General features: G+C 41.1%; 2 protein-coding genes across 2 annotated transcripts; one reads left to right on the top strand and one right to left on the bottom strand.

Annotated features, from left to right (window-relative positions):
* Positions 1-1,033: 1,033 nt before the first annotated feature.
* On the bottom strand, positions 1,034-17,163 carry COMMD5 (COMM domain containing 5). Its single transcript, XM_074551567.1, has 7 exons — positions 16,530-17,163; positions 14,354-14,514; positions 13,209-13,237; positions 9,852-9,902; positions 5,777-5,872; positions 4,028-4,103; positions 1,034-1,552 (listed from the first exon to the last, which is right to left on the bottom strand). Exons 1-7 carry the CDS (start codon positions 17,146-17,148, stop codon positions 1,451-1,453), a joined length of 1,134 nt encoding a protein of 377 aa, XP_074407668.1. The 5' UTR covers positions 17,149-17,163; the 3' UTR covers positions 1,034-1,450.
* Positions 17,164-18,374: 1,211 nt separating this feature from the next.
* On the top strand, positions 18,375-25,063 carry FAM199X (family with sequence similarity 199, X-linked). Its single transcript, XM_014265363.3, has 6 exons — positions 18,375-18,382; positions 19,770-19,989; positions 22,081-22,230; positions 22,535-22,696; positions 23,792-24,052; positions 24,893-25,063. The coding sequence occupies exons 1-6, from the start codon at positions 18,375-18,377 to the stop codon at positions 25,061-25,063; spliced, it is 972 nt and encodes a 323-aa protein (XP_014120838.2).
* The last annotated feature ends 2,835 nt before the right edge of the window (positions 25,064-27,898 follow it).

A 27,898-nucleotide genomic window follows, 5' to 3' on the forward strand; every position in this document is an offset into this window, starting at 1 on the left:
CAAACATCTGTGGGAGTGTAAAAGGCCTCCTTAACCCACAATTTTAATTTCAGTAATTTTCTGCAGGGAGTGAGGAAGATAAAGGCAAGTTCTACAACCATAAAACATGAAAGAGACAAATATGGGTGGTATTTCTGTGATAGAAACCCTGCAATTAGCTGGAATAAGCCAGTGCTTAACAGCAGCAGTGGCATGTGCTTTCTGAAGTACATCTGACTTCTGAGAAACCGAGTTCCAGAGCCACAGCCTGCTGTCTTTGGGCAATTGCTCACAGCCTCCCTGTCTGTCTTTGCTGCTGGGGAAAATTCATTCAGCCAAGAAGTGAGGAACTCATCAGTTTTTTGGCTAAGCTCTTAGGGACATACATGTGGTCCCACAGCATTTAAATGAGACTTGAAACATGTTTCACATTAAGGGAGTCCTTCCAAGGTAAATTCACCAAAGGAATTCACTCACAACAGACTATTCTACTGCAAAGGGAGGGACCTACAATGACCATCCAGTCCAACTGCCTGAGCAGCTCAGGACACTTCAGCCTGTGCTGAACTGCATTCTCAGCCTGGCAGCTTGGATATCTCCCTGCCTGTGACTTCCACCCCAGCTGTAGGCAGCCCTTCATCCTGGGGTCTGGCCTGCAGGACTGATGAGCTGGGGTGGGTTACAAGATCCCTGCCTCCTGCTGCTCACCACCACTGCAGGGCCAGAGGCTTCTGCCTGTTCATGGCAGCTGATTCCATGGAATCAAACACACAGGCAGCACATGAAACAAGAGGCAGGCATTCCAGTCACAAAACTAGGAGATTACAGCTATTTAGTCCATTCTGATCAACCAGATAAAGAAACAGATTTCACCTCTCCACTGCTGTAATTCCATGGAATTAGTCCTGGAATCCCAGATGATACTTCTTTCTTGATCCAGTCTTCCAGATTTGCCTTTAACTACCCATAGCTAAACTATAGTCACTTAATAAGAAATGAGGCAACAATTTTATGAAAAACTCAAGATCACATTTGTCATACTAGAAGGCAGGAGTGGGTTTGTTATTTTATTTTTTATTTGAAATATTGCAGAGCTTTCTTATGATACATACACATTGATAGGGCTTCCGTAGCACACTATCAAAAAAATTAGAATTATGAATCATAATCAGAGATAAATGACTCTAACATCTATTAAGATGGTTATTTAAAAAATGTTTTGATGAATCATGCAAAAATGTTCACAAAAGCATTATACTTTTTTTCATAGATAAATGTTTTGTTTTTCCTAAGTCTTACAAAAAGAGCTTGTGCTTTAAACACTTGAATTGAAAAAAAAATATTTACAGCAGACATCATAAATGCCACATTTAAGTTCATAGAGGCAAAGTGGTGATGGTCCCCTGTTTTGCATTCACTGAACATGCTGAGGGTTTCAGATCTCTTCCATAAACTCCCAATTTAAAAGTGTTCAGTCTTGGATCTTCAGTATGCTCCTCTTCTCCAAATCATTCATTTCCTTTAGTATAAGGGCAACATTGTATCTCAGTTCTTGAAACTTTGCAACTGGCACCTGAAACAGAATGCTCAGGTTAGAAAACACAAGACATGGCAGGAACTTGACGAGGGCGTGCCTATGGATATGGAATATTCTGCAGTGTAAGGCAAATTTCTCTTAAAATACTTAATTTTTCCAGACTTAAGACAAAGGATTTAAGGTTAATAAAATTCAGGTAATTCAACTAAATCCCCATGGAAAAGAAGAGTGGGAAAAAAACAGAAATAACACCTAGATTGTACATTTTCTGTACTGCCTGATGAGAGAAAAGAAATACTCAAGGATGTAAATTGAGAGCTGCTGGGGTGATATAAAAGTCACGGACTGGAAGGAAAAACATCTGGAAGGTCGTGGAGACTACAGAATTCTCAAGAAACAAATTCAAGATATTCTGCTTGCCCAAACTTGCAAGACAAAGAAATTGAGACTCAAGGCCAGACACTTGGCAGCAACCTCAAGAGCAAATGGCACTTCCACTATGTGTGGAAGGCAAAAGATTTAGGGTTAAACACACAAAGCATTTTCAACTGTGCAGGAGACTCATGGCCTCACCATTTCAAGCCTGAGAAACCCAGTGGATGGAAATTTTATCTATGAGACAGAGACCCCCATCTGGGTGCAGGCACAGCCTGGTGACACCAGTGCAGTGCACAAACACACACTCACACGAGTGCCCAGTGCAGTCTGCCTGGTCCCACACAGTCTGCACAGCACTGCCTAGAACTGCACTGAAGACAGCAGTTCTTTTGGCAGAGCCCCTTGTCATCCTCCTGCCCACTCTGGCACAGATACCAATTATATGAGAGGAATCCAACACCTGATTTGCATTTTCCACATATATCAGAAATGCATAAAAAGGCACCATGTCCTTTTCACTTTTGACATATATACAACAAGACTCAAAATGCTGCAATTCCCACTGCTTAAAAAAAACAACTTCAGTCAGAAGCCACACTGTGATTAAAATACCAAATGGAGACCAAAGAGTGTAACTTCTCCCTGTGCTATACACATTTTAAAACTGTTCACAACAGAATTATTCTCTGGACTTACCATCTTACATAAGCCCTGTTAGTTAGCACAACATTCTGAATGTGTTCAAATAAAGGAAAACTGAACATCTGAGGACTATGTTTACTTGCATAAACTTGCTTACTCAAACCAGAACACAAGTTTATTCCAAAGAGCTAACTGTGGGAAGACCTCTCATCAGATCTAGAAATCCTGTCTGAAGTCACACCCTTGGCATTCAGATCCAAGAGGCAGCAACAGCAAAGAGCTGATTCTAGGAGAAGCACACTGTTTGTTATCAGATCTCTGCACTCCTGCATGTGCTGGACAAACACATCTTCACTGCAGAATAACTAAAGGTTTTCCACATTGAGGAAAAAGCCCACAAAAAACAAACCCTAAAATCAAACCAAAACAGTCAGAAAAAATGGCAACAGGACCAACACTGGACATGATATGCCAGGAACTAAAGTGGGAATAAACTAGATTTTATCCTCACAAGTGAAACTTACCCTTTTGTAAAGGGTTAACCTGGAGTGCATGGCATCATTTAAGTTCCATGGAAGCCCTCAAACACAGTGTATGGGATGCTCTGAGCTGGACAGTCCAGAGGGGTAAATTTGATCTCCTGTGATGTCACACCCCCAACAGTTTGCAATGTAGCACAGAATTTATGCCCTTCTCTACAGATGCTTTCTTGCAAAACAATTCAACAGCAAAATCAGTCCACCTCTTTCAACCCAGAGGGCTTTGGTGCTTCTTCTAGACTACTACTAATGAGAGAACTGAAGCCAAAATCTGTACAGAGTTCAAATGTAACAATGCCTGCTGTGCATTGAATTCCTGTACGCACCACCATGCTATTTATAGAACAAATAGCATTCCTTTCCAAAGGTTAAAATTATGGAAGAGTTTATGCCATCTTCTGGCAAGCCTTTAGGTACAGTGTCATAAATACTGCCACTGACTAATCCTGTAACAAGCAAAGAGGGCTTTTTTTACTTTCTAGCAGCCAGAACAGTTCTGAAGAAAAAGAATAAAATTACCTCTGCCACAGAAAAGAATGTTACCATTCTCTGCCAAATGCAGAAGGTTTACAAGTGTCTCATACATTATATAAACTATCCCAGTAATTTTTCTGCCCTCAAGAGACAACATCAGGTCTGAAGGTTACAGTTCATAACAACCTCATAACTTTTAATCAAACCAGACATTATGTAATAGTGCTTTCCAGTAATTAATGTTCTTCTAATACATTGCAGGTCAGCAGAACATGTACAGGAACAAGGTATGAAAATATTTTGATTGGTATTTCATTAAATACTTTATGTAGCTACACTGAACATGAAGGATTCCAAAGCAAACCAACCAATGGTAACACACCATTTACAAAAGCTTTAGTTTTCTAAGTAATAATTCAACTTTCTAAATAAAACTAGAAGTGGTTTCCTTACTATTTATTATGGCAATCAGACTTACTTCAAAGCGATGAGCTGTCCCATCTGAAAGCTTCATCATCATCAGAATGGATGGCTGGAGTGCACGGGCCAGTGAACTGAAATTATTTACATCATTAGGATTACAGCAGTACAGATCAGCACTGTGATCAGCATTGCACATTAACAATTTTAGATGTTCATGTAGGCTTTACACAGAACATGAGTAATTTCAGTCACAGAGTCTGGCTGGAAACTCATGAACACAACAGCTCTGTCCAATTTACCTCAGTATTGAGACTTAACATTTAGTTAATAGTTTAGTAACTGCAAGTTTAGGAGCATTTTCATTTTTACATAATTGGTTTAGTGGGACTCTGATAGGGATAAGAGCTGGCCAAGTACTGCTAATAATACTGCACAGTTTTCTTATGCAGTTTACCATGCTGCATTAATCATTTCCATCCCTTCATACGTTCAACTGCCACCTCATTCGGGGAATCAGCCTCTTCCAGGCTTCATCCTAAATTTGTGTGTTATTTTATTTGATGACCCAAAGAAGGGAAGTGAGTCATTCTTGTGCAGCTTCCATCAACTGACACTGCCAAAGCCTGCTCAGGTACAGACAGGCACTACAGCCCAAAGCTGCCATACCTCCCTGCAGAGGCTGTTGCTGGATGATAAACAAGAAATCCCAGGGGGAAGATTAACTGAAAACAAAATTAAAAGGAAGGAAAACAAAAACTGGTAATGTATTGCTCCTCCTGCGTAGTTTGGAAAACAAATCATAGGATTTGCTTTCAGCTTGCAAGCACTGTGCCTGAGGATGTTTACCTGGACATTTTGCTCTCCTATCAGTATAGACTCTTTTTCTACAGAGCGATACCTGTGTGGTGCTTACAGCACTGCTCATCAGAAAGTCACCTGAACTAGCAGCTTGTGGCCATTCCAATTTTCTCTTAGGAGTTTTTTTTCTTGATTTCAGGAAGACAGTTCCTGATCAGCCATGGGCATCCCTGGCACCAAAGAGACAGCACTCTCTCCCAGATGCAGGTATTCAGACACACAACATGAAGTCACTCATGCTAACAAATTACACTACTAACAAAGACTGGATCATCTAATTTCTTTCAGCTTGGTCTGTCCTGGTTAGGACTAGACAGAGAGCAAACAGCACAGACAACAGGTTTCTGTTTCCTTCTGGGTCTAGCCAAAGATCCATCCCCCACATGCCTCTGTTGTGGCAGATGGTAAGAAGCTGTTCACTGCAGGCACAGGCAGGATGATCTCAAAGGCTTTTACTCCTGCTGTGAAAGAAACTAGGAGGTAGTTCAGTGACCAGTTACATAACTATGGCAGTGTAAAGGTGCTGGCCTGAAACTTCTCTCTGTAGAAGCAGAGTACAAGAGATGGAAATTCATTTAACGTGCAAAAAACGATGATCTGCTTGAGAAGTTGAATACCCTCGCCTGTTCCAGTAAAACTAAGAGCTTGTCTAGCTGCTTGAGGCTCAGTCTGACTAATTGCCATTATCACCAGGATCTATTGATTTGTACCAGCTCTGTTAAGTTTTAAAAAAAGAGACTTAAACTTTGAAATGTTACCAGCAGTAAAGTCTACATACACCGACTTCTACACTGTTCAGAAACTTCCGCCTGTATCTTACTGTTTAAGGCTACCTGCCAATCCCTAGTAGCAAGGCACATTTTGACCCCATTAAAATGTTTCAGCAGCACAAGAAATCAGTTTAATCTTAGGTAATTCCAGGGATGTGCACGATTCTCTTTTGTACCTTGTGGATATAGCTACATCCACTCTCCACTTGAAGTCCTGGATACTTGGCAGACGACTTCTTTGTACCAGAGCTGTGCCTTCAGAAGGGGGACGCCTGGAGAGTGGATCAGAAATAGGAGACTGAAATGTAAATCCATAAAAGAAGAAACAATCTAAAGAGAAAATAGAATTCATCAATACAAACCTGTCCAGAATTTGTTTCTCTCCTCCACTTGTCCTCACTTAAAGAGTTCGGAATAAGCAGAGTTTTTGTGGATTTAAGATAGTTGTGCTCAGATTATCCCCTTTTTCTATGCTTAACTATGGTCCATGTTGAAAAAAGAGACCAAGTGACTGTATAATTCTAGTAAACTGATGTCACTACAAAGATTAGTAAGAGTCATTGTGGTGGCTGGCATACCTATTATTTCAATTATATGCAACTGTGAGGCATAGAAAGGGATCTGCAAACATATCCTTACCTTCATGCAAATCCAACAGGAACAAGCAAGCAGAGACAAGACAGATGACTTAGGCAAAACAGTTGCATAAGATCACTGTTCTTCCTCAGCAAAAACCATTAGTATTTGCAAGCAGCAATGTTTTAAAATATAATATTAGTGTATTGAGTGTATTTTGAAGCATATTTAAAAAACCCCACAGTAGTTCTTGTTGATCCAATATAATTTACAAACTGTAAGTTCCTTACAGAATGTTCACTGCCAACCCCAGCTCAGCCATTAAGATTTTTGCCTAGTCTAATGTGTAAGAAGCCAAGCACTTCATTTGTTACTCATATTGCAGGAAGAATCAGGCTGACCAAGCCCTAGTTTATTTCTGTGGGGGAATTAAGAGCAATTAAACTTCAGATGGTTGACAACTTTCAAAATTTTAACAACATGCTAAGTTCTGGATAACTAAACAGCAAATCTGATACAAATACATAATAACCATTAGATATACATGCAGAAATAATTTCAGAATGAGGTCACTGTGCTGGTCCATTCAGGAGGTGGATTCTGGACTTTGTGTTACTCTTTTTTTTCTCTCTAAGCATCTCATGTCCATGGAATTTATTTGCAGTACATTTCAAGGCTACTCCAGTACTTCCACTAAGGGCAGGATAAAAAACATTACATCCTTTATCCATGGTGCTAGACATAATCTAATTACAGACTTTGCATCAGAAAGGAATCCTCTCTGAGCAAACCAAGGAATGGCAGTCTCACATCACCGATGAGATTCTTGTGAGCAAGTTAGCTGGGCCTTTAGAAACTGCCCAGGAAGATTAATGTTCTGATAAGGTACAGGGACTCACAGGCTGAGATCCTCCAAGTGTCCTGCATTTTGCAAAGGCGATATAAGAAAGAATTTATCTCTTTGTTGAGGGGAGGCTGGGTGGTGTTGGAAGTGAGACACATTCCTAATAGCATGGTAAAGAAATGAGCAAAAAAGTAGATCAGCTGGTTCTTACTCATTTACTCATTGTCAGCCCCTGGATAGGAAGTAGGTCAGCACAGCTGGGTGCAGCCATGAGGAGCTGGAGTCCAGAACAGTCATTAGCAGGATTAAACAGTAAGAACAGGCCTTTCCCTCAGAGGAGAGCTGCTGCCAGAGTATTGCTTAAGTTGAAGACTCCCTAAAAATAGCCACACTGCTACTGTTTCCTTAAGACATGTTAACTCACATCAATGGAAGTCAGTCCATTCAGTGCAGCACCTGCAACCTGGGGGAAGAAAGGAGTTTTAAAAACAGAAAGATATTCTACTTAGCAGTGGTGGGAAAGAGCAGAAATGGTAACCTCCCAAACAGAGGGGAAGCTTTGAATACTGTTGAGAGATGGCATTTCTGTGGTCAAACACAAAGCTTTATTTCTGGTCAGGACTGCACTTCTGTGCCATTCTCCTAGGAAGAGTCACAGCTTCTATAGCTTAGTTTAAGCTTCTGTCAGGACCTTCCCAGCTTGGACAAGACCACAATGGGAACTGCAAGAATCCTGCAAAGATGACAGAATGTGCCTAGTGGCCAACATGCATACAGAAATTACACAGGCTGCTAATCAAGCCATTGATTTCTGAGAGGAATAGCAAAATGGAGCAGAAAAGACTCAATGAATCTTACATCTAAAATCTATAGCCTATAATTACATTTTGTAAACACTCTGTGCCAGCAACTGCAATATCCTGTCAGCACATTGTGCAGAGGGCAGAACAAGCAAAAGACCAAGGATCAGGTAAAGGCCATCCTAGAGACCACAAGCTGTGGTGGAAAGGATAATACACCTGGTGACAAGAACATCACCTCCTAAAGGATGCAACTCAAAAATGAAAGATTAGAGAACTTGGAGCAGCAGCTGACCGACCAGTACCAAAACTAAAGACAAGTTCTGGAGGGTTCCCTATGCACATAACAAGACATGCCTAGCAGGCCACTGAGTTGGAAGGTTGAACAAACTTGTATGTGTGCAATGCTGACAAATGGCACATAGAATGCACCCTCCTGGTAGAAACTAAAGGTACACCATTAGGAAAAAAAAAAAACAAAGCAGTGCATTTATTATAAATATTCAGAGAGGGTGAAGTTAGTGTTATCCTTCCCCTTAAAAGACAGTTTAAATTTCATGTAGTTATTTGCTGTGGCAAGTTTTTCTTTCAGTCTACATAGCTTGGTGGAACTGTGGGGACACAAATACAAATGCCAAATACTTCAGAGTTGTTGTTTAGTGAAAAGAAGTCCAAAAATAAGATAAGATGCCAGGAAAAGTATTAAAAATGGATTTTTCTGGGTTATCTAGCTCATACTGAATTACTGAATTTTTGATCTCATGCTAATGCACCTCTTACCATCACAAATATATATATATTTACAACTCAATAAGCATATGTATGATTCAGTGTTACATTTAAGATTGTAGAAGCAGATCTGTCTAAAAATCAAACCTGAGGTGTTCATCTCTGGTCTCAAAACACAGAGGAAGATTACACTGGATAATCACAGCTTTCAAAATGAGAAAAAGCTAAATTTTCCAGCATCGTGATTTCACAGTAGAAAACAGACAATCATGCATGCTTCAAATTACATCTAAATTTATCTTCCTTCCCTACTGCAAGCAGTATTTCCACTTTGCAACCATGAATTTTGCATTCTTAACACCTATAATTCAAACAGAAGAGCAAAGAAAAGACTAGATGACTGAATTTATTTTTACTCCAAGAACCTTTATCTGTAAGCCAAGATCTTAATCAAAGAAATGAGAAATATTTTTAGCTTTGGTAGCAGCACTCAGACCCTTGAGGGTAACTGAAAAACCACAACTATGATTATTGGGATTCCAGGCAGAGCATCTGGAGCAGCATTGGGTTAGTGATGTCACATGCTGAGTGACCTCAAGTTTCAAGAAGGAGAGTTGGCCCACAATGATCATCTGAGTCCAACTCCTCATCCTGTACAAGTTTGCATATTCAAAATATTCAAGATTTTTAATTTCTAGATGTAGAATAGGCTAAACATGGTTGAGCAGAGAAACTTCTAGAAAAAGGGAATCCCAAGAAGTGATAAAAGAGACAGGCTGTTCAAAAAGCTCTCAATTTAGAACTTACTCTAGAGTTACTGAGGAATGTTGCTTAAAAAGTGAATTTCAGCAGGCAGAGCACTTGATATCTCATATGTGTTGTCATCAAGTCACTCAGTGTGAATTCCCAACTGAACTGTACATTAAGACTTGAGAAATGCTATCTGAGAGAGCTGCCATGAACCAGAGCAGGTAGGGGGCTTATGTAGCCTGCCTAGCAATGATAATGATGGTAAAAATGAGTAATTCTGCACTGCATTTTTCATCTGTAGGTATTGATCAACCTCACAGTCTATAGAACATTAGAAAAACTGATGAACACAGAAAAACTGAGAATTGGCAAGAAAGCTACTTAATGCATGTATTGCCATGCATGATGGACATGACACTGTGCTGAATCAAGATAATGGGACAAGTCTTGTTCTCATTAACTTGGAAAATATTGCTGTTCCTTCAATGCACCAAGGATTTGTGTCAGCAGAGCTCTGTGCAGCCCTGCTGTCTGCACAATGAAGACACTAACCTGTTACCAAAGACTACACTGGAAAAGTCCACAATGAAATCTTCTGGTATTCTGAAAGAGAAGAGCAAGAAAAAACAGTTAGGGATTTTTTGTAACCATAGTTATACGGCCTTACCTGAAAAAAATCTCAATCTCTTACAGAACACAAAAGATGTGTCAACATTTTCCATCTTCCAATGCTTAAAACTGCCAGCTCTTATGTAAGCACTTCAGTATTGATTCAGTCAGGACTCTCAAAAGGACAACCTGTGTTTATATATCAAGAGCCCTAAAAACTGCTACATCTGCCCATCCTACCTTGTATGGCAATGGTGCATTTCAAAAGAATCCAGTATTGGCTGAACTTTTCTCAGTAAAGTCAAGTAAAAATTTACTGATGGCTCTGACAAGTGCAGAAGGCAGGCCAGCAATGCATGCTTTCAAAAATCCCAAACGACATGTTTCATTTCACTTTCACCTCCAGTGTAATGAACACAGAAGGAATTGCCTCTCAACATTCAAACAGAGGCCCTACTTACAAAGGAGCATATGTGGAGACTGGCTGAAGAGACTAACACATTCCATCTACCCCCACCTTTCCACTCCTTCACCATTCCTTTGACACTGCTGTTGCCTTACAAACAAGCCACTGTTGATTTTCAGTTCAATAGATCAGGCTGTGAATTGCAAAGAGCACAGAGCAAACACCATCCATTGAGCTGCCTGTGCCACAGGGACAGTAACCTCCTACAGAGAGGCAGGTTGGACAAGTGGGAGAAGCCACTACAGCTGCTGCCACAGTTAAATCCAGCACTCACCATGAATCAGTGCCCAGAGACATTACTCACCAGTGGCTTGAGACACACAGCAGTGTATCAAAGGAAAATCAAAGCAAACAAGGAAGTTGTATGTCCTAAAGAGCTTACAGTGTCTAATGACCAGAGAAAAAACAACTCATCAGCTCACACAGTGGGATGATGAAACAGCAGTTACTACAGCTTCAATTCAGAAGGGGAGAAGTGGGGTTAAACCACATTTTAAAATAGTGCTTGGATAAAAAGAAATTCATTTTAGCAAGCACTGGAACAGTGTTTTTTGGCTGCAAGAGTCTGACTTTCAGAAGAGACAAGACTATTTCTGCAAACATTACTCACACTTTTGTGCAAGTGTATCATTTAGCCCATCCTGACACCGACTGGATACCCTGACTATGTAGTGGAATAGCTGGAGACAGGGCTGTAATATGATTATGATGACACCTACCACAACACTTGATTGACTCAAGAGCATTACTAAAACAGAAACATTAACACCACCTTTGAGTTTGCATTATTTTTGCTGCGCAATGATCTCACTGGAAATTCTGTTCCTGGCTCCTCAGCACACTTGAGGCCAGTCAGACATGACACAGATAAGATAGAACATGGCACAGTTCAGTCTGAACTACAGATAGCTATCACTTGTCATTGGAACATGCTGAGGAAGGGACTCAAAGGGCAAGAAATGTGTGAAGATGTCTCAGTCCCATGTTATTCGCCTGAGTCATGAAGTTATTAAATAATCTGTGAGAGGAGGGAAAAAAAAGCACCCACAATTTATTGTGAATTTATTCCCACTGGCTCAACCACTCAGGCTAAGAAATAGGGAATTGCAACTTTTTTAAACTAGTAATATTGATGTAGTTAATCAGAATTGGGCATGTATTTGAGCCTCTCTCTTCATCAAAACTAGAAGGCAAGATCAGGTACCTCACCAGAAAATTGAGAATTACAGGATATTGTATGGGCAAAATTATGTGTCAGAGGTAGAAGTTAGGAAGAGTCCCAATACTGTGAGAATAATGGGGGCATAGCAGCAACTAGCAGCCCATAAAACACTCAAGTCTGCAAGCAGCACAAATGCAGTTACCTAACTATTGCTGCTAGATAAGCCCTATTAACCAGAACAATAAGACAAAAAGATGTACCAAGATATAAAATATATAAAAAAGGTCATCAAGACTGAAAAGTATCTGAGTAAAATGTATGAATAAATCATTAAGTGAGAAAAAAACTCCCAAATGCAACTACAACAGTATAAGCCATTGAAGTGTGGTCAAATGGCAAGGACAGGGACCTGGGAGTCTGCATTTCTGACACAGCCAGCCCAGACAGTGACCTCTGACACTCCTATACCAACTTTCTCCACTGCTCAGAAGAGGAATATTCACCCAGCCCCAGAAAATTTGGCATAGAACTTTAGTATTCTTCATTATTCCATAATCAAGCTTGGCACATTCTGTGTGCACCTCAAAAGACACCAGCTCCCACTGGGCCAAAAGCAATTCATCAGCTTCTTACTGACCTACTTTAACCTGGGTGTGAACTCCATGATGTGGCAGAGGCAGCAGCTTGCATTTGAGCTCTCAAGACAAAAGGCAGGCCAAACTCCAGCACTGAGCCACAGACAAAACTGTATCAACTTGCAAGGCACCTTTCACTATGGCCCAAATGCCACCTTTCATTGATTACACCCCAATTACATCTGCAGCTTTAGCTTGCCTGAAGTTGCTTATAAAGTAAATTGTGCTTATGATTTAACTGCTTATGTGGAGAAAGCCATTATTGTACAGGTTAATGGACAAATAAGGAGGAAAAAAGACAGAATTAGAAACATCTATTTCTCCTAGGCAGCAATCAGAATGTTAAAGAAAAGTACAAAAATAGTGTTTTAAAATAATTAAGCCTTGGTGCAGAGGTTCCACTACAGAAGAAAACATCAACTGCTGTTATTCTCCCATTGGTACTGAATATAGAAATAAGGGAAATCCTATAAATATTACTAGCATCTGACCTCTAGCTTTTAGGATATGATCCCTTCAGATATACTCATGGAAGACTGATATAGATTTTGTCAAAGGCTGTAACAAAGGTCATGATTTCTTGGGTAATGGGCACGAGAAATCATAGCTGAACATGGTGGTCGGGTTTCATGAACGTTATATCATTGACCTTTCAAAGAAGGAAAGAAGTAGGGCAGTTCTTAGCTTCTGAAATGCTACCACTGTCTTACCAAACACTTAAAAAAATATTGCAGGGCAAGATGGGGATGGCAGAGAGAAGGTCACTCATATTTGCATAACCTACATTACAGAATAAATCAGACCATTCTACCCAGCAGAGAAATAAAACTGCTCATGCTCACTGCTAAATCAAGTCTTACACAACATCTGTTTTTTCCCTCTGCCTTTACATGATGTTTGGCAACAGATGGATTAATAGGTATTTACAGGTAATTTTCATATCAACTTTTTAGTGTAAAAAAGTTAATTTGGGCAAGTAGTTACATAAAAGCCATGAAAAAAACAAACATTTAATGAACTGGTGTATACAGGCATACCTGAGCTCCTTCAAGTCTTCTTTAAAAACCTGAAAAGACAAGGAAGATGAAATTTTACATGATATAGCCTCAAATTATAATTTCTTACCTACTGACACAATAGTGGTTATTTATTTGGTATCTCTCCCCAAAAATTTTAAATTTGAGTGCCAGTAGTTTTGAAGTGACTGGTAATACATTGAAAAGAATTTTCAGAAGTGTTCAATCAAGTTGTGATTTAAAGACCTAAATATCTTGGAAGCCCTTATTTTTCAAAATAACATTTCTGTCACTTCTTTTATGTAACTATTCAGAAACATTTTTCTTTTAGAGTCACTATATGCCCTTATTCTCAAATACATTTTGCAGTAACTTGTTTAAACTATGACAAGAAAAAGGAAATGGCAGAAGATAAGGTCTGAATATTAAAAGCATACTTCCACTATGTTTCCTGCAATATGGGAGCTTTCCCAGTATGTCTGGGTAAATATGAAGCTGCATCTTAAACAACTGGTAAACTGGAAACCCTGAAGTGGCTCACTCACATAAAAATGAGAAAAGAAAATTGTAAGGTAAGGGAAAATGAAAAATTAAGAAAATAGCCATGAAGATGGGATAGGGGTTGGGAACATGGTGCGTGTGTGCATATTCACACCAGACATCCACAGCATAAATGGAAACTGCACTTTCTTCCAAATTCCACTATATTGTTCTGGTCTTAATACCTTCCTTCCTCTATGGAAGAAATGTGAACAAAGGAGGCAAACAAATATGAGAAATTGAAAGCATGGGCAAAAATGAGTGGTATGTGTGAACACGCAGTAAGAGAGAGTGTTGATGCCTGTGAAATAACATTTTGCTATGATTTCTTTGGTGGTTTTAATTTATGAGTGAAAACAAACATGCACAGTGAACAAGATACTGAAGTAGAAATAGATATAGGAATCTTTTTCCTGAAGCTTAAATATGTTTTCAAAAAGCTCACTCTAAATCTACCCAAAAAGTGAAATAATGAGTTCCAGATTTTAACAGTTTCTTCCAACAACCTTAACTTGGAGAATCATTTTTATGTGCATTTTCCCACCCAGGCAAATGAGATTGAGATGGTGACTTGTGTCTGATGCAGCTTTTACCTTATCAAGGCTCCAAGTACTCCCAGAACTTACTTCTTGTTTGAAAGTTGATAAGGGGAGTCTCAATGCTTCTCGGAGGAGGGTGTACATGCCAGAGATGAGGAAAGCAAGTTGCTCTTCTGAGAGGTTAGCACTTTCTGCAATCAGCCTGACAGATTCTCTGCAGTCTTTTCCTTCCAATGCATTAACAGTGACTGTGAATAAGAAAAAAAAGCAAAATCCTTGATTTACTCAACGGTGTAGCTCTTGACTTTGATGGTCAAAGGTGCATTAAGGAAACTTTCATCACAGGGAGAAGCCTCACAGACAAAAATTAAATCAATCATTGAGACAGTGTAGCAGAGCCTGCAACACCACTGGCTGGATAACCTTCAGATACTGTTACATGCAGTTTTTACATGTGAACTGACCAGGTACATGAAACTGCATCTCATTTTTTACATTAGTCTTTGTTTAGCAATAGAGTAACAGCAACAGCCTCTAAAAACAAACCTGGTGCAAGTGCAAGAGCGATGTAGATAAACGGTGTTGAAATCCATCACATCTTCAAAGATTACAAAACCTTCAGAGGAAAAACTGCAGCCCTGCAAACAGTGAGTCACAGGCCAGCAGGAGCAGACAGTGATGGGGGATTTGTGCCAGCTCTGCATAAGCAGAGGGAAGCTGTGCCCACCCACTGCAGGGGGACCGGCACTGGGGTCACTGCCCTGGCTCCAGGCACTTGGTTTGGGAGGACTGTCTGCCCCTGCTATGGTAGGAAGCACTTATTGCACTCCTGAAAGCAGGTGATAGCTTACACCAAAATCAAACCCATACAGTCAGGCTGCCTGGCACTGAAAAGGCTTTTCAGTCTCTATGTTCCTGCACTAGACAGCAAATGTAGTTCAACATGTGTACTTACTTCTGTCCCAAATGCCTCTGCCTGTACACAGCTTTATTATTTCAAGTATTACAAGGAACCCCTGAATACATTGCTTGTTTCTGCTACTGTGCAGCAACACTTTTAGAGACAAACCAGCTACCAGATGTTTTGAGTCCTTCAAATCAGAAAGGAAATCTCTGACAAGATGTTAGCTGAGAGAACATCCCCATGCTGAGCAGCAGCTACCCTCCAGCAAGCTGTGCTTTCACTCCACTAATCAACTCTTCCATTATTCCATGATTGTTTTACATACCGTAATTTACTCAACTGTGTAAGTCTTGATTTTGATGGTCAAAGGTGCCTTGAGAAAATTCTCACTAAAGGGAGAAGCCTCACAGACAAAAATGAAATCAGTCATTGCAAATCTTACAGCCTCAACCTGAACAGGACACCTGCACCTTGGGGTTGCTGTATTGTCTCCTGCACGTTCTGTAGATGCCCAGGGGTCTCTGACTGCCACACACAGCCTGACAGGGACTGGGCTGCTGGCTCTGGGACACAGGGATGGAAGAGGAATGACTTTAACAGCACTCAGCTGATTCTGAGGCCCATCCACAGCTGCAGAAATCCGTTCCTCATTATTTCAGAGTTGTAGAATACAATGAATCAAGCCCCTCATTTTATTTAAAGCTCAGCTCTAGCTTCCTGTTGGGAAAAGCAAAGGGAAGTGCTCCAGGAAGCTGCAGTCTTGCAGCTGCAGCCCTCCAGCTGTCACATAATCACAGAATGTTCTGAGTTGTAATGGACCCAGAAGGATCCTTGAGTCCAGCTCAGCCCTGCACAGGATACCCCAAGAATCCCATCATGTGCCTGAGGGAATTGTCCCAACACCCCCTGAGGTCTGTCAGGCTGTGATCACTTTCCTGGGGAGCCCGTTCCAGGGCCCAGCACCTGCCAGGGAAAGAATCTATTCCTCATAGCTAAGCTGAAGTGCCCTGACCCAGCACTACGCTGTTCCCTCGTGTCCTGTCACTGGTCACCAGAGCGGGCATCAGTGTCCGTCTGTCCGCAGCCTGTCGAGAGGAGGCTGGAGCCGGCTTTGCGGTGTCCCTTCAGCCCCCTCCAGACCGAACGGAGCAGGTGACCTTAGTCCAGGCGGTTTCCCCGCTATGGCCTTTCACCACACCCTTGGGTGTCCTTTGGAAGCTCTCTAAGAGCTGTCCTTGCCCTTCCGAGAGGACCCACGGCTTCCTCGGGGAACGCGGCTGCTGCCCACGGGCTCCGCCTGGAATCCCGCGCGTCCCTGTGCGCCGGGGCAGAGCCCCGCGGGCCCCGCACGGGCCCTACCTTTGAGGAGCCGCCGGAATGTCTCCTTGCCCACGTCCTGCACGCCCCTGGCCATGGCCTCGACCTCGGCTGGCACTCGCGGGCCCAGGAACCCGCGGCCGCCGCCGCCCTCGCCGAGCCCCTGCGCCGCGCCGGCAGCCATGGCCGCGCCTGCCGCCCGCCAGCGCGCCCTCCCCGCGGCAGGGGGCGCTGTGGGGGCGCTGCGCCGGAAGGAGCGGCCGCGACAGCGCGGCGCGTCCCGGGACCGGCCGCTGATGGCGGCGCCGCCGACGCCGTGTGCCCGAGGCGCTCCCGCCGCCGCCTGAGGCGCTCCCGCCGCCCCCGCGCCCGCCGCCATGACCGAGGAGCCGTACGAGAAGTTCCTGACCCCCGAGGAGCCGTGCCCGCTGCTCTCGCACCAGCACCCGCCGCGGGGCGGCAGCTTGAGCCTGAGCGAGGAGGGCTGCCTGGACGTCAGCGATTTCGGCTGCCAGCTCTCGTCCTGCCACCGCACCGACCCTCTGCACCGCTTCCACTCCAACAGGTCCGCTCGGGGCGGCCGGGCCGGGTGATGCTGAGGGCCGGGCCGAGGTGCGGGGGTCGCGGCGGGGTCGGGGCCGCTCCTGGCAGGGCCGCGCATCCATCCCCGGCTCCTGCCCGGGGCGGGCCGGGCACGGCCAGGCTGCAGGTGCCCCCCGTGTCCGCCCCACGCCCTGCCGGGTTACCCTTCCCTGGCTTCGGCTCATCGCGTTACGGTTGATAGTGTGAGATGGGTGGCTTTTTAAAGATGTGCTTTTTTCATAGAATCACAGAATGGTTGGAAGGGACCCTAAAGGTCATGTAGTTTCAACTCCCCTGCCCTGGCAGGCACACCATCCACTTGGATCAGGATGCTCCCACCCTCAGTCTGAGTTTCTTAATTGATGAGATTTTGAATTATTGAGCGCTGCAGACAGCTACAGAATGGTGTGTTTATAAGACTTAAAGGCAGGCCTTGCATGATCACCAGGCAGACCTGTAGAGATTCAGAATGAGTTAGGCGGCGTGGTGACTCCACTGACTCCTGCAGAAACATTTCCACCCCATGCTGCTAATTAAGGGCAAATTATTCTGCCTGTAATTCGTAGAAGTGCTGATACAGCTCTGCAAAGAAATTGCAGTTGTGTTCATAAAATCAAAATCACAGTCTTGCTTTCCTAAAAACCTAGTTCTGCTAATACGTAATATTAAGCTTGAATATAGCAATAGCTTTCTTTGAGAATACTCTATGAGATTTCAATCTCCAACATACATGTCTCCAACATTCCTGTTCTAGTCTTGCAAGATTCTTTTATGGGTTATTAGTATTTCTGTGGCACAATTATGAAGAGTGAGTTTGTATCAACTCTTGAAAATTGCACTTTAAAAGTGTCATTCACAAGGGCAAACTTTTAATTATACATTTCTAAATGATTCAGCATCAAGAGCCTTGATCAAACATGATACACTCTCATAGTATAGTTCTTGAGTCATAAGACACGAGCAGTAAGATATATTCTTAGAATATCTGTAAATAAATGTGTGATAGTCACCAAATTTGCATTTAATTAATTTTGTACATTTCTCTGTGTTGTCTTCCCAAGTGTGTTGCTCAGGTTTGCTCTGTTTACAAGCCCAGGTCTGCAACCCAGGCATCTCAAGGGGTTGTTTGACTTCTCTGGAAAAGGACATGCCCTGTCTTGCACTGATTAAGCCATTGCAGATGTGCAGCTCAATCTCTGGTGTTCACATAAGACTTTCTATTTTTTGAAGTTAGAAGTAATTTTAATGCAGTTCCCCTTTGTTGTTAATCCAGTTCACCCCAGGGAGCACAGCAGCCCCCCAGCCATGAGAAGGTGAGGCTGGCTGCCTGCACCTGGAGTATCTGTGTAGTTTGTTGGTGCTAGAGCCCCTGTACCTCATCCTTTGTTTTGATATGTCTGGGAACTTTGTCCACTCTATCTCTCATTTCATTATTATTTCATGGATTCTGAAGGTGTATTCATGTTGAGTACTGTGCTGTGTCACCACAGTTTTGTTTTGCTCATTGCCAGTGGATTGCCTTGCCCACAAGAGTCTGTACCACCAAAGCTTTGCACATCCATGGGGGATGCAGAAAGGGAGGCAGGGCAAGAACTCCTGAATCTGCTACGAGGAAAGTTTTGGAAATGTCTTTAACATTGGATAAATTCACATCTGGCCAAGTAGGTGTGGGAGTGGATCCATCAAAAACATATTTAGCCAGCCTGGTATGTGGTTTAATGAGATTGAGGACCAGCCTTTCTGGTGATAGGATTGCTCAGTGTGATAGAAGAGTGTTTTCTAGTTAGCCAGGCTGAAGTGGGCAGGCTGATGGAACAGGAGTTGATTGTGTGGGTTTGTGTGGTGCATTTTAGAAGCCCTTTTCAAATTGTTTTGGCCATATTGCAGTGCTGTGCTGACTCATATTTGTCTCGACCTACTTTTCTCCAATATGTAAAATAAGTTCCAGATATGGAGACTGATTTCATGAGCTTGTTACATTCTGGCTTACTCTCATTAGAGTAAAAAATCTGTTCTGTGAAAATTGAGTTCTCAATAGCTTTCCTTTAGCAACAACTTCAGCTAGCTTTGTAATGAGGCAAAAAAGTGTTTAGTTTTGGCATGGTATCATTTTCACACAGGTCACTCCCCCACCCTACACTGTGCCATGTCCAATAGTTTTGACATTCAGAGTTGTGAATAATAGATCCATAATGTGTTTTCTTATCAAGCCTTAATTTTCTGGGGGACTGTCAACCTGGAATTTTTTCTTGGCTTCTATTTGTCTTGAAGTCAAATTGATTAATTACTTACTTCTCTTTATTCCGGTTTATATGGAAGTTTAAATATTCCAATACATGGAAAATTTTATTTTTAGATCAGTGTGTTTTAAAAACCCAACCAGCAGCAAAACAGGGTCAATTTCCATATTACAGGAGCCATAGTTCTGGGGTAGAAACTGACAATAAAGGTGTAATTATACTAACTGTATATGGAATTTTGCCTTGATGTATGTTACACTGTGTTCCCTTTGATGTTGTTGATGTACTTTATACTTAGAATACTGTACAATTCAATTTACACAATTATAACTTATTTCAATAAGATCAGTGTATGATATCTCTGACTAGCAAAATGGAGATAGTTTTATAAGGCTTAAATTTCTTAGCACACATGATGCCAAGGTTTGCTGCTGTCTAATTGTGTTGTCCTGTTTTGCAGGTGGAACTTGACATCTTGTGGGACGAGCGTGGCCAGCTCGGAGTGCAGCGAGGAGCTCTTCTCATCCGTGTCTGTAGGGGACCAGGATGATTGCTACTCTCTGCTGGATGACCAGGAGTTCACCTCTTTTGATCTGTTCCCTGAGGGCAGTGTCTGCAGTGATGTCTCCTCTTCTATCAGCACTTACTGGGATTGGTCAGACAGTGAGTTTGAGTGGCAGGTAAACTGGTTCCACTGGAAATGCAAAATTTTTGTTGACTATTGCATGCTGGATTTAGCTGTAGTTAAAAAGTGATAGAATAGAATGTCCTGAGTTGGAAGGGACCCACAAGGATCATTGAAGTCCAGCTCCTGGTCCTGCACAGGACAAGCCCAGGAGTTACACCCTGTGTCTGAGAGTGTTGCCCAAACTCCTTGAGCTCTGTCAGGCTTGGTGCTGTGATCACTGCCCTGGGGAGCCTGTTCCACTTCCCCAGCAGCCTCTGGGGGAAGAACCCTTTCCTGATACCTGACTTTAACTTCCCCTGACCTGGCATCCTGCTGTTCTCTTGTGTCCTGTCACTGGTCACCAGAGAGGACAGATTGCTCTCTCCCACTCCTCTTCCCCTCTTGAGGAAGCTGTAGACAGCTAGGAAGTCTCCCCTCAAGTCTCCTCTTCTTCTGAACAAACCAAGTGACCTTCAGCACTTGTTTCTTTGTAACTAGGAGCACATATCTGAATCTTGAATGATAGAAAACATGCTTTGTTTCCCTTTATTCCAACCTGCTTAATCAGGAGGGGAGACTGAAGGTCAGCTCTCCAAAGAAGGTTGCTTATGGTTGTTTGGTTTTAGGCACCCCAGTGTGTGTTTCTTGTAGCCATGAGCTTAGACTCTGTGTACTGAGGATCTGCCCTGCTAATGAAATCTGGTTATAGATATCTGGTCCTACTGATACTTTCTAGGTAAAGTGTACAAACTCTTGCCATAGCTTATTCCTATAGTATTTTTTCTACCCCAATAAGAGTACAGAGCTCCTTTTGTCTCACCAGAATGAGAAGGTGAATCACATCCTTTTCCCAAGTCTGTGCTGGATGCAGTTCCTTGTTGGGTATTTCTAGTTTGTGATAGTCTTCCCTGTTCAGCAGTTTTTCAAACATGATATGCATTTCTAGTACATTATAGACCTAAATTGACTTTTTATATTAAAGATTTAAGTCAGCTATGAATGTATACATGATTTTGAAATAGGCAAAATAGGGTTTCAGAATTTATTGGGGAATACTTGAAAATTTTGTCATAAAGCTCAGTCAGAGCATGTAGAGAGTCTTGTAAGGACAGTACAGGAACTGAAAACTGATTTCAAGAAAGCTCAAATCCTGTTCCAGAAGATGCAAGTGAACTTGAGACGTGTACTGAGATCAGCTTTGAATTTCTGACTGGTTTAGTCCAGCTGCTGGTCTCAACAATGTTATATCACTGCAGTTACAAGTGTGTGTGTATAATGCAGTCTGTAGGAACAGCTCAGGTTGGATCCCAAAGATTCAGAGCTGTATTGAGTTGTGAGATTTCAATTGCCTGATAAATATGGCAATTGTTTTGAAAAGATGCCATTTCCTATGCCTTAGCTAGCTGACAGAATGTTTGATTGGTAACCAGCTTTTTTGTTACTCTTTGTTTTTTAAAACAAGCTTTTCTCAAGGACTTACTTGATTGGATTGGTAGGATTTTGGAAAGACTTTTTTGTAGCTCTTTCTGGTGTTATCTGTCAGAATCTGAGCACAAATAATCCAGCTGTCCCACTTTAACTAGAAGTGCATCCAGAAATCACATATCAGTTGTATAAATGAAGCTAGCTGAAGTTCTCAGTTGCTTCCAGGCAAATGGCAGTGATTTTAATTGAATTTTCTTGTGTAATTATGGAGTTTGGTAGGAATTACAGACCTACTTTAAAATTATCTTCCTTAAACTAGACTTATGCTCCAAAATGGGAGGTTTAGATGTAGGTTTGGATTGTAATGGACAGTTTCCACTGATGGAGAAGGGAAACAGTTGAAGTGCAACTTCAGTCTGTGTTTTCTTAAACACAAATTTTTAAAGAGGATTGATGAGTACAGAACAGTGTGAATTGAGTTTGCTGCACTTGGTGTTTATGGGAAGATTCAAGGGAGTATTGCAGGTTTATGAGTAATTAGAAAGAGTTTGTTAAAGTACAGAGATAATCAATGCTTTGCTAATTTGATGGTATGTTTTGAATTGTTAATAGTGTTAGAATAATTTACAATCTGCCTACTCTATTCTAAAGCTTTGTTCTTGCTTTTGCATGTTACAAGTTGCCTGGCAGCGACATTGCAAGTGGGAGTGATGTGCTCTCTGATGTTATACCGAGTATTCCAAGCTCTCCCTGTCTGCTTCCCAAAAAGAAAAACAAGCACAGGAATCTTGATGAGCTTCCATGGAGTGCAATGACAAATGATGAACAGGTGACTTTTTTCCTATGTGAGAACAGAAGAACTTCCAATTAAAAGACACAAAGGCCATCCTGTTTGCTGTAGTGTAAATGCAGACCTGTGCAGTACTATTTGATTCTTAAAACTAAACCTTGTCCTTTGGATCTATAGGAGCCAGTTTAATGCCTACTCAAGTTTTCACCCTAAGTTTTTAAGGATGCCCAAGGCTAGAACCATGATATTTGAGCATGTTTTATTCTGTCAATTCTTTATTTCTTCTGTCTCTCATTTAGAAACAGTAATACTTCAGAATGACCTGCCTTTCTTTGGGTCCTAGGTTGAATATATTGAATATTTGAGTCGCAAAGTCAGTACAGAGATGGGTCTTCGAGAGCAACTTGATATTATTAAAATTATTGATCCTACTGCTCAGATCTCACCTACAGATAGTGAATTCATTATTGAATTGAACTGTCTCACAGATGAAAAACTGAAACAGGTGAGTTAAGATTTGTACATTTGACTTCAGAGTTTCAGCACCGGATTATATCTTGCAAAATCTTATGGACTTGTGATCAATTTTTATGCATAAACATTAGATGTTGAGAGAGACACTACAGCACAATACTGTCAGTGACAGAAAATAGAGTTCTAAAGCATATTTGTATGTATTAAACCTTGACATAAGACTGGTTGTATATTCTCATTGTGTGTTAAGCCAGAGCTGGGGAGTGTGTAATGGGTTATGTTGTAGACCTGGTGCTGCTTATGGCACCGTACTCCACTTCATGACCATCAGCTAGCTGACAGTCTGCATTTGCTCAATTAATGTAAACTAGCATTTAAAACTTAAAAAAATTGGAATTTATTGGGGAAGACCATAAATTTCATGTAGAAAGGGATAGAAAATAAAGCATTTTAAAGATATTACAAGACGCAAATTATAACCAAGAAGGGTGCCTGGCTGATAGAGTAGATACATTCTGTTGTTTTCTCAGTCATTCAATTATTGAGATGTGTTGTTAGGAAGAGATGCAGTGTCCATACAAGCCAAACTCCTCAGTGTTGCACTGATAATGATGAAGATTGAGTTGAAAATGGAAAACATTCACTGCTTTTATGGGCTTGGTCCTTTTCATATTTCAAACATTTTGTGTCATCTTAAAGTAGATAAGAGCTTCTTTATTTACTCACACATTTGTGTGAGTGTACCTAGCAAAATAAAGGGATTTGATACATTAAGTAAACAACTTAATTCAGTTGAACTTAACTGATATTCCTGTTTGTTGTTGAAATAATAACATATTGTTACATAGTCACAAACCTGACAGGCCGAGGAGAAAAGAAGCCCCCAGCCCTTGCTACATATTTTTCTTCTTTCCATAGTGAAATGCCACAAATGTTAACATAGTTAAGTTCTCTGGGTCACTCCAGATTGCTTGTGACTTAAGCAGCCACAAGAAAATGTTTTAAAAGCCTAACTGAGCTGACCCAATAACTTCATCATTATTAGATTGTGGTTTTTTCCATGAAAAGAAGTATCTCAGTGCAGCATTCATCAAACTGCAGTAATTTTGCTGCCTCTGTTCTAAAGGTAAGAAACTATATCAAGGAACACGGACCTCGGCAGCGGTCTGCAAGGGAGAGCTGGAAAAGGAGCAGCTACAGCTGTGCAAGCACCAGTGGTGTGAGTGGTGCCAGTGGCAGCAGCAGCAGTGCCAGCATGGTCAGCTCCGCCAGCAGCAGCGGCTCCAGCGTTGCCAACTCCGCCTCCAACTCCAGTGCCAACATGAGTCGAGCGCACAGCGACAGCAATTTGTCCACGAGTGCTGCAGAGAGAATCCGGGATTCCAAAGTAAAGTTTTTAGTTATGGGTGTCTGTGTTGATTAAGCTGTCTTAACTCCTGAAGCCTGCTCATGGGATCTTACCTGGGATGTTTGTCCTGAAGGAGCAGAGTAGCTGAGTTGTCTGTCTAAGCCAATGATCATAAGGAGTTTAAACTTGTGCTCTTGCCATCACTTCTAACCAGAAACCTGGTGGTTGTAGTAGTAGATATTCTAATTTCTTTTGTTTAGGATAAGTTGAGCAAGTTTGAGTAAGGGCTTATGTATCTAATTTAAGAAAAAATTTATTTAAGAATGATCACCCTTATTAAGGCATAATTTCTGGACAGCAGAGACACCTGTGATGGTTTTTGATTTTTTTCTCAACTAGAAATTTCATCAGGCTTTTTTAATGTTATTTTTTGAGCATGTCTCATGAGATTCCTTGGTGAGAAGGGACCCTCTGAAGTCTGTCTCATTTAAAGTAGAACTGTGGCACTCCTTGTGTCCCCATAATTTAAATTTCAAGTGTGTAGGAGAGGAGCAATTCTTTCTTGTTCTTCAACATCTTGGGTTTGTTAATGTAAGACTGTAACATTTCTCCAGCAATAAAGATCCCTTCAAAGACTTAACTATGCAACATCACAGGTTAGTGATGTGCCTCAGAATTCAGTTCTGGTAAATGGTCTTGACATTTTAATATTAGGTATGATTTTGGATGAATGTTTACACCACTGCTGAGAATTCGTATTTGTTATCTTTCAGAGCAGATGTTATTTTAGAGGTTAATTTATATTTGCCAGCTTTAGAGGTGTTTTTTTCTAATTTACAGAACAAAATCTTATGTTTTGTCTCTTCTGTATTTTGACAGAAACGTTCCAAGCAGCGGAAACTCCAGCAAAAGGCCTTACGGAAGAGACAGCTGAAAGAGCAAAGACAGGCTCGTAAGGAAAGACTGAGTGGATTATTTCTTAATGAAGAAGTGCTGTCTTTGAAAGTGACTGAGGAGGACCATGAAGGAGATGTGGATGTTTTAATGTGACAGGGGTGAATTTATCAGTGTTCTTTCTAAGCCTTAAGTGTATTATCCTTATTGTTTACATATATTTCTTGACCAAATTTTGATTAGTATTAACAATACAAACCGGATCTTTTCTCAAGTGTAATTTTGCTAAGAAGGTCTAAGTATTGAGTAACTTCAGCTTTTTGAGACTAATTTTGCAACAAAGAATTCAGAAACTTACCTGTCTTCTGAAAAGTTGCTGAATAGATGTGATTTTAAAGAAATTTGAACTTGGCTAACATGCTAACTTACTTGCACGTAAGTCTAGGGGTACTTTTGGATGACACAAAGCATGCATTACTATGCTTCAGCTTTTTTAGGTTTTTTTTCAGCTTTGAGTTAGTATTACACTTGGCACGTAAGTCTAGGGGTACTTTTGGATGACACAAAGCATGCATTACTATGCTTCAGCTTTTTTAGGTTTTTTTTCAGCTTTGAGTTAGTATTACACTTGACTTTTTCTGTCCTCCTTTCCCATTATTAGGGAGATTGTTTAGCATGAGGAAAAATCTTTTGCTCTCTGGGGCTTTCTTCAGCCTTGCTCTTGGTTTGTACAAAATCCAAGTGCTGTTGATACTTTTCTAAAAGTTTTGATTTAAATTAAACTACACAGAAAACAAGAAGCAGGACATCTAATGCAGAGAATCTGTAATACAAATACTGCCTAAATAATGTAGTTCTTAGGAACCAACTAAAAATTAAAAAAAACCGTCATAGTAATTGCAGACTTAGTCTTCAGAAGGTTATTTTGTTGCTCAGTATCTTAGGATTGTTACTAATGGTTCACAATACATCCCTAGTATTTCTGTGAAAAGATTCCAATAAAAACACATTTATGAATTGAAAATACACTAACCTGCAATTAAGTTGTCGAGGACACTACTTAAAATAGTTAAAAACACTACTGGAAACAGAAGTGCAAACAAGTGGCACACAACTTCAGAGGTTTTCTTCTCCAGAAGCATATCTAAATATATTTAATTCATATTGTTGACAGGAGAACTTAATTCATGCAGCTGTACTTTTTAAATTGTATGTTTAGCTGAGGTTGTCTTCTGTGTGGGTCGTTGCACCATGACATGTATCAGAATTCTCCTTTTGTTGTCTATCAGCTTTTGAAATTTCTCATGATAAGAAAATTAGGTAAAATTGTGGCTTTCAGGTAGGGAAGTAGTAGTAGTTTCAACCTTTTTCTTAACTCTGACAATCTTTAAGCTGATTTTAGTTTTTATCTTGGAACTACTTTTATAGAACTCCTTCCCCCATGGCTGAGATAAAAATGATAGTTCTAAATTTTCATGTGAAATTTAACAGTGTATAAAAGTGTTTTTGAGTTCTGAGTTCAGGAAATAATTTTTTTATTATGTTGATGCTTCCTTACTTTAATTTGGCTCTTGAATTAAGGAGTTTGACAGTTTAGTGTGGCCACAGGTGTCTGTAATTGCAGGATGTAGCCCAGTCCTGCAGAATGCATGGTCAGCTTTAGGACTACTGGCATTAATGTTCCATGTCCTGCACAGACTTATTAGCCCTGACAGCTGAAATATTTTTCTTTCAGAAGTGGCATTCCTTTTAGCCTCAAAATAAACTGACCAGCAAATTATCTGAACACTGGCCTCTGAAAGGGTTTTGATAAGAAATAAATGGGGTCCATAGTCAAACTAATATGTTTGAACTTAGTGCTGCTCTACAACAGGTCCCCAGGCTTGGCCAGTGACTGACTAAAAGCCAGGTAATGTCATTTTAAGCTCAAGTTAGCTGTCCCATATGGCCAGTTCTCTGTCCAATAACCACAAGTGTCTGTGACATGTCAGTATTTGCTTGTACTGTGCTGTTGCTGATTGATGCCTCCCTCCTGTATAATCAATACTGAAAACTTCTTAACAGTATACACTTTACTGAGAATTTAGATTGACTTAAATCTGCAGCTTCATTTAAATATCTTATATGGAAGATAAGATTCAATTGCTGTCAATCTGGTTAATTTCAGGGTGTGGTTGTTAAACTCTTCCATGGTAATGGATGAATTCATCATGAAATACTTTACCATATGTACACTGTCACAGTTCAGTACAACCTTTATTTTCTGCAGTGACTTTGAAATGTGATTGATTTTTTTTTGTGAAGAAAAATGCACACTTTGTACTGTAGAGAATTGAAGCTCTGAAGTGAATTGTAAGGAAGGTGCAATATCTCAGTGTGGTGGAGCATGAAAGTGTGTTCACTTTATTCTGTTTCAGCAGTTATTCAGAGTTTAAAATGCCTCAGGGTTTTGTTGAGAGAAGACCCCATCATTTTGATGAGGTACAGTTCATTCTGGCCACCTGTCTCCTAGCTTCCAGAGATCCTGAAGTGAGGGAGGATAGTATTTCCATCATAGTGTGAGCATGTAAGTATAAATTATTCTAAGTGATTAGATGGGTCCAGTTGCTCATGTGTTACATGGACAAAAAGGTCCTGGGTGCCAGAATAGCTGATTGTGCTGTGTTGTCTCTAGCAGGTACTTCAGTCATGTGAGTGACAGTTAAAATGATAGAAGAGAGTGGATTTCCAGGGATTCCATGCTAATAATTTATAGCTCTGTGATCTCATAGATCCAGGATGTCATAAGAATACAAAGAATACAAAACTCTAAATGTTCTGGTAAGAATGCAGAGTAACATCTTGCTTACCTTGAATGTTCTTTGCCAAGTACTCAGAGATACAGTGTTGTCTCTCCCTGATCTCAGAGAATCGGGCCTGAAGTCACTGTGGCATTCAGGAGTTCTCATATTCTCGTATCCTTCTACACATTTGGGTTTTTTTCCTTTTGCT

The sequence above is a fragment of the Zonotrichia albicollis genome, chromosome 14 (genome assembly GCF_047830755.1).
Source record: "Zonotrichia albicollis isolate bZonAlb1 chromosome 14, bZonAlb1.hap1, whole genome shotgun sequence".
Classification (NCBI taxonomy): domain Eukaryota; kingdom Metazoa; phylum Chordata; class Aves; order Passeriformes; family Passerellidae; genus Zonotrichia; species Zonotrichia albicollis.

Excerpts from the sequence above, each read along its gene's own strand:
- COMMD5 (XM_074551567.1), bottom strand. The coding sequence starts at position 17,148 with ATGCGCGGCCCTGCCAGGAGCGGCCCCGACCCCGCCGCGACCCCCGCA. Across the intron at positions 4,104-5,776 it reads GATGTAGCTATATCCACAAG|TTCACTGGCCCGTGCACTCC; the intron begins GTACAAAAGAGA and ends AAATAATTTCAG. Across the intron at positions 1,553-4,027 it reads GGACAGCTCATCGCTTTGAA|GTGCCAGTTGCAAAGTTTCA; the intron begins GTAAGTCTGATT and ends ATTCTGTTTCAG.
- FAM199X (XM_014265363.3), top strand. Across the intron at positions 19,990-22,080 it reads ACAGTGAGTTTGAGTGGCAG|TTGCCTGGCAGCGACATTGC; the intron begins GTAAACTGGTTC and ends GCATGTTACAAG. Across the intron at positions 22,231-22,534 it reads CAATGACAAATGATGAACAG|GTTGAATATATTGAATATTT; the intron begins GTGACTTTTTTC and ends TTTGGGTCCTAG.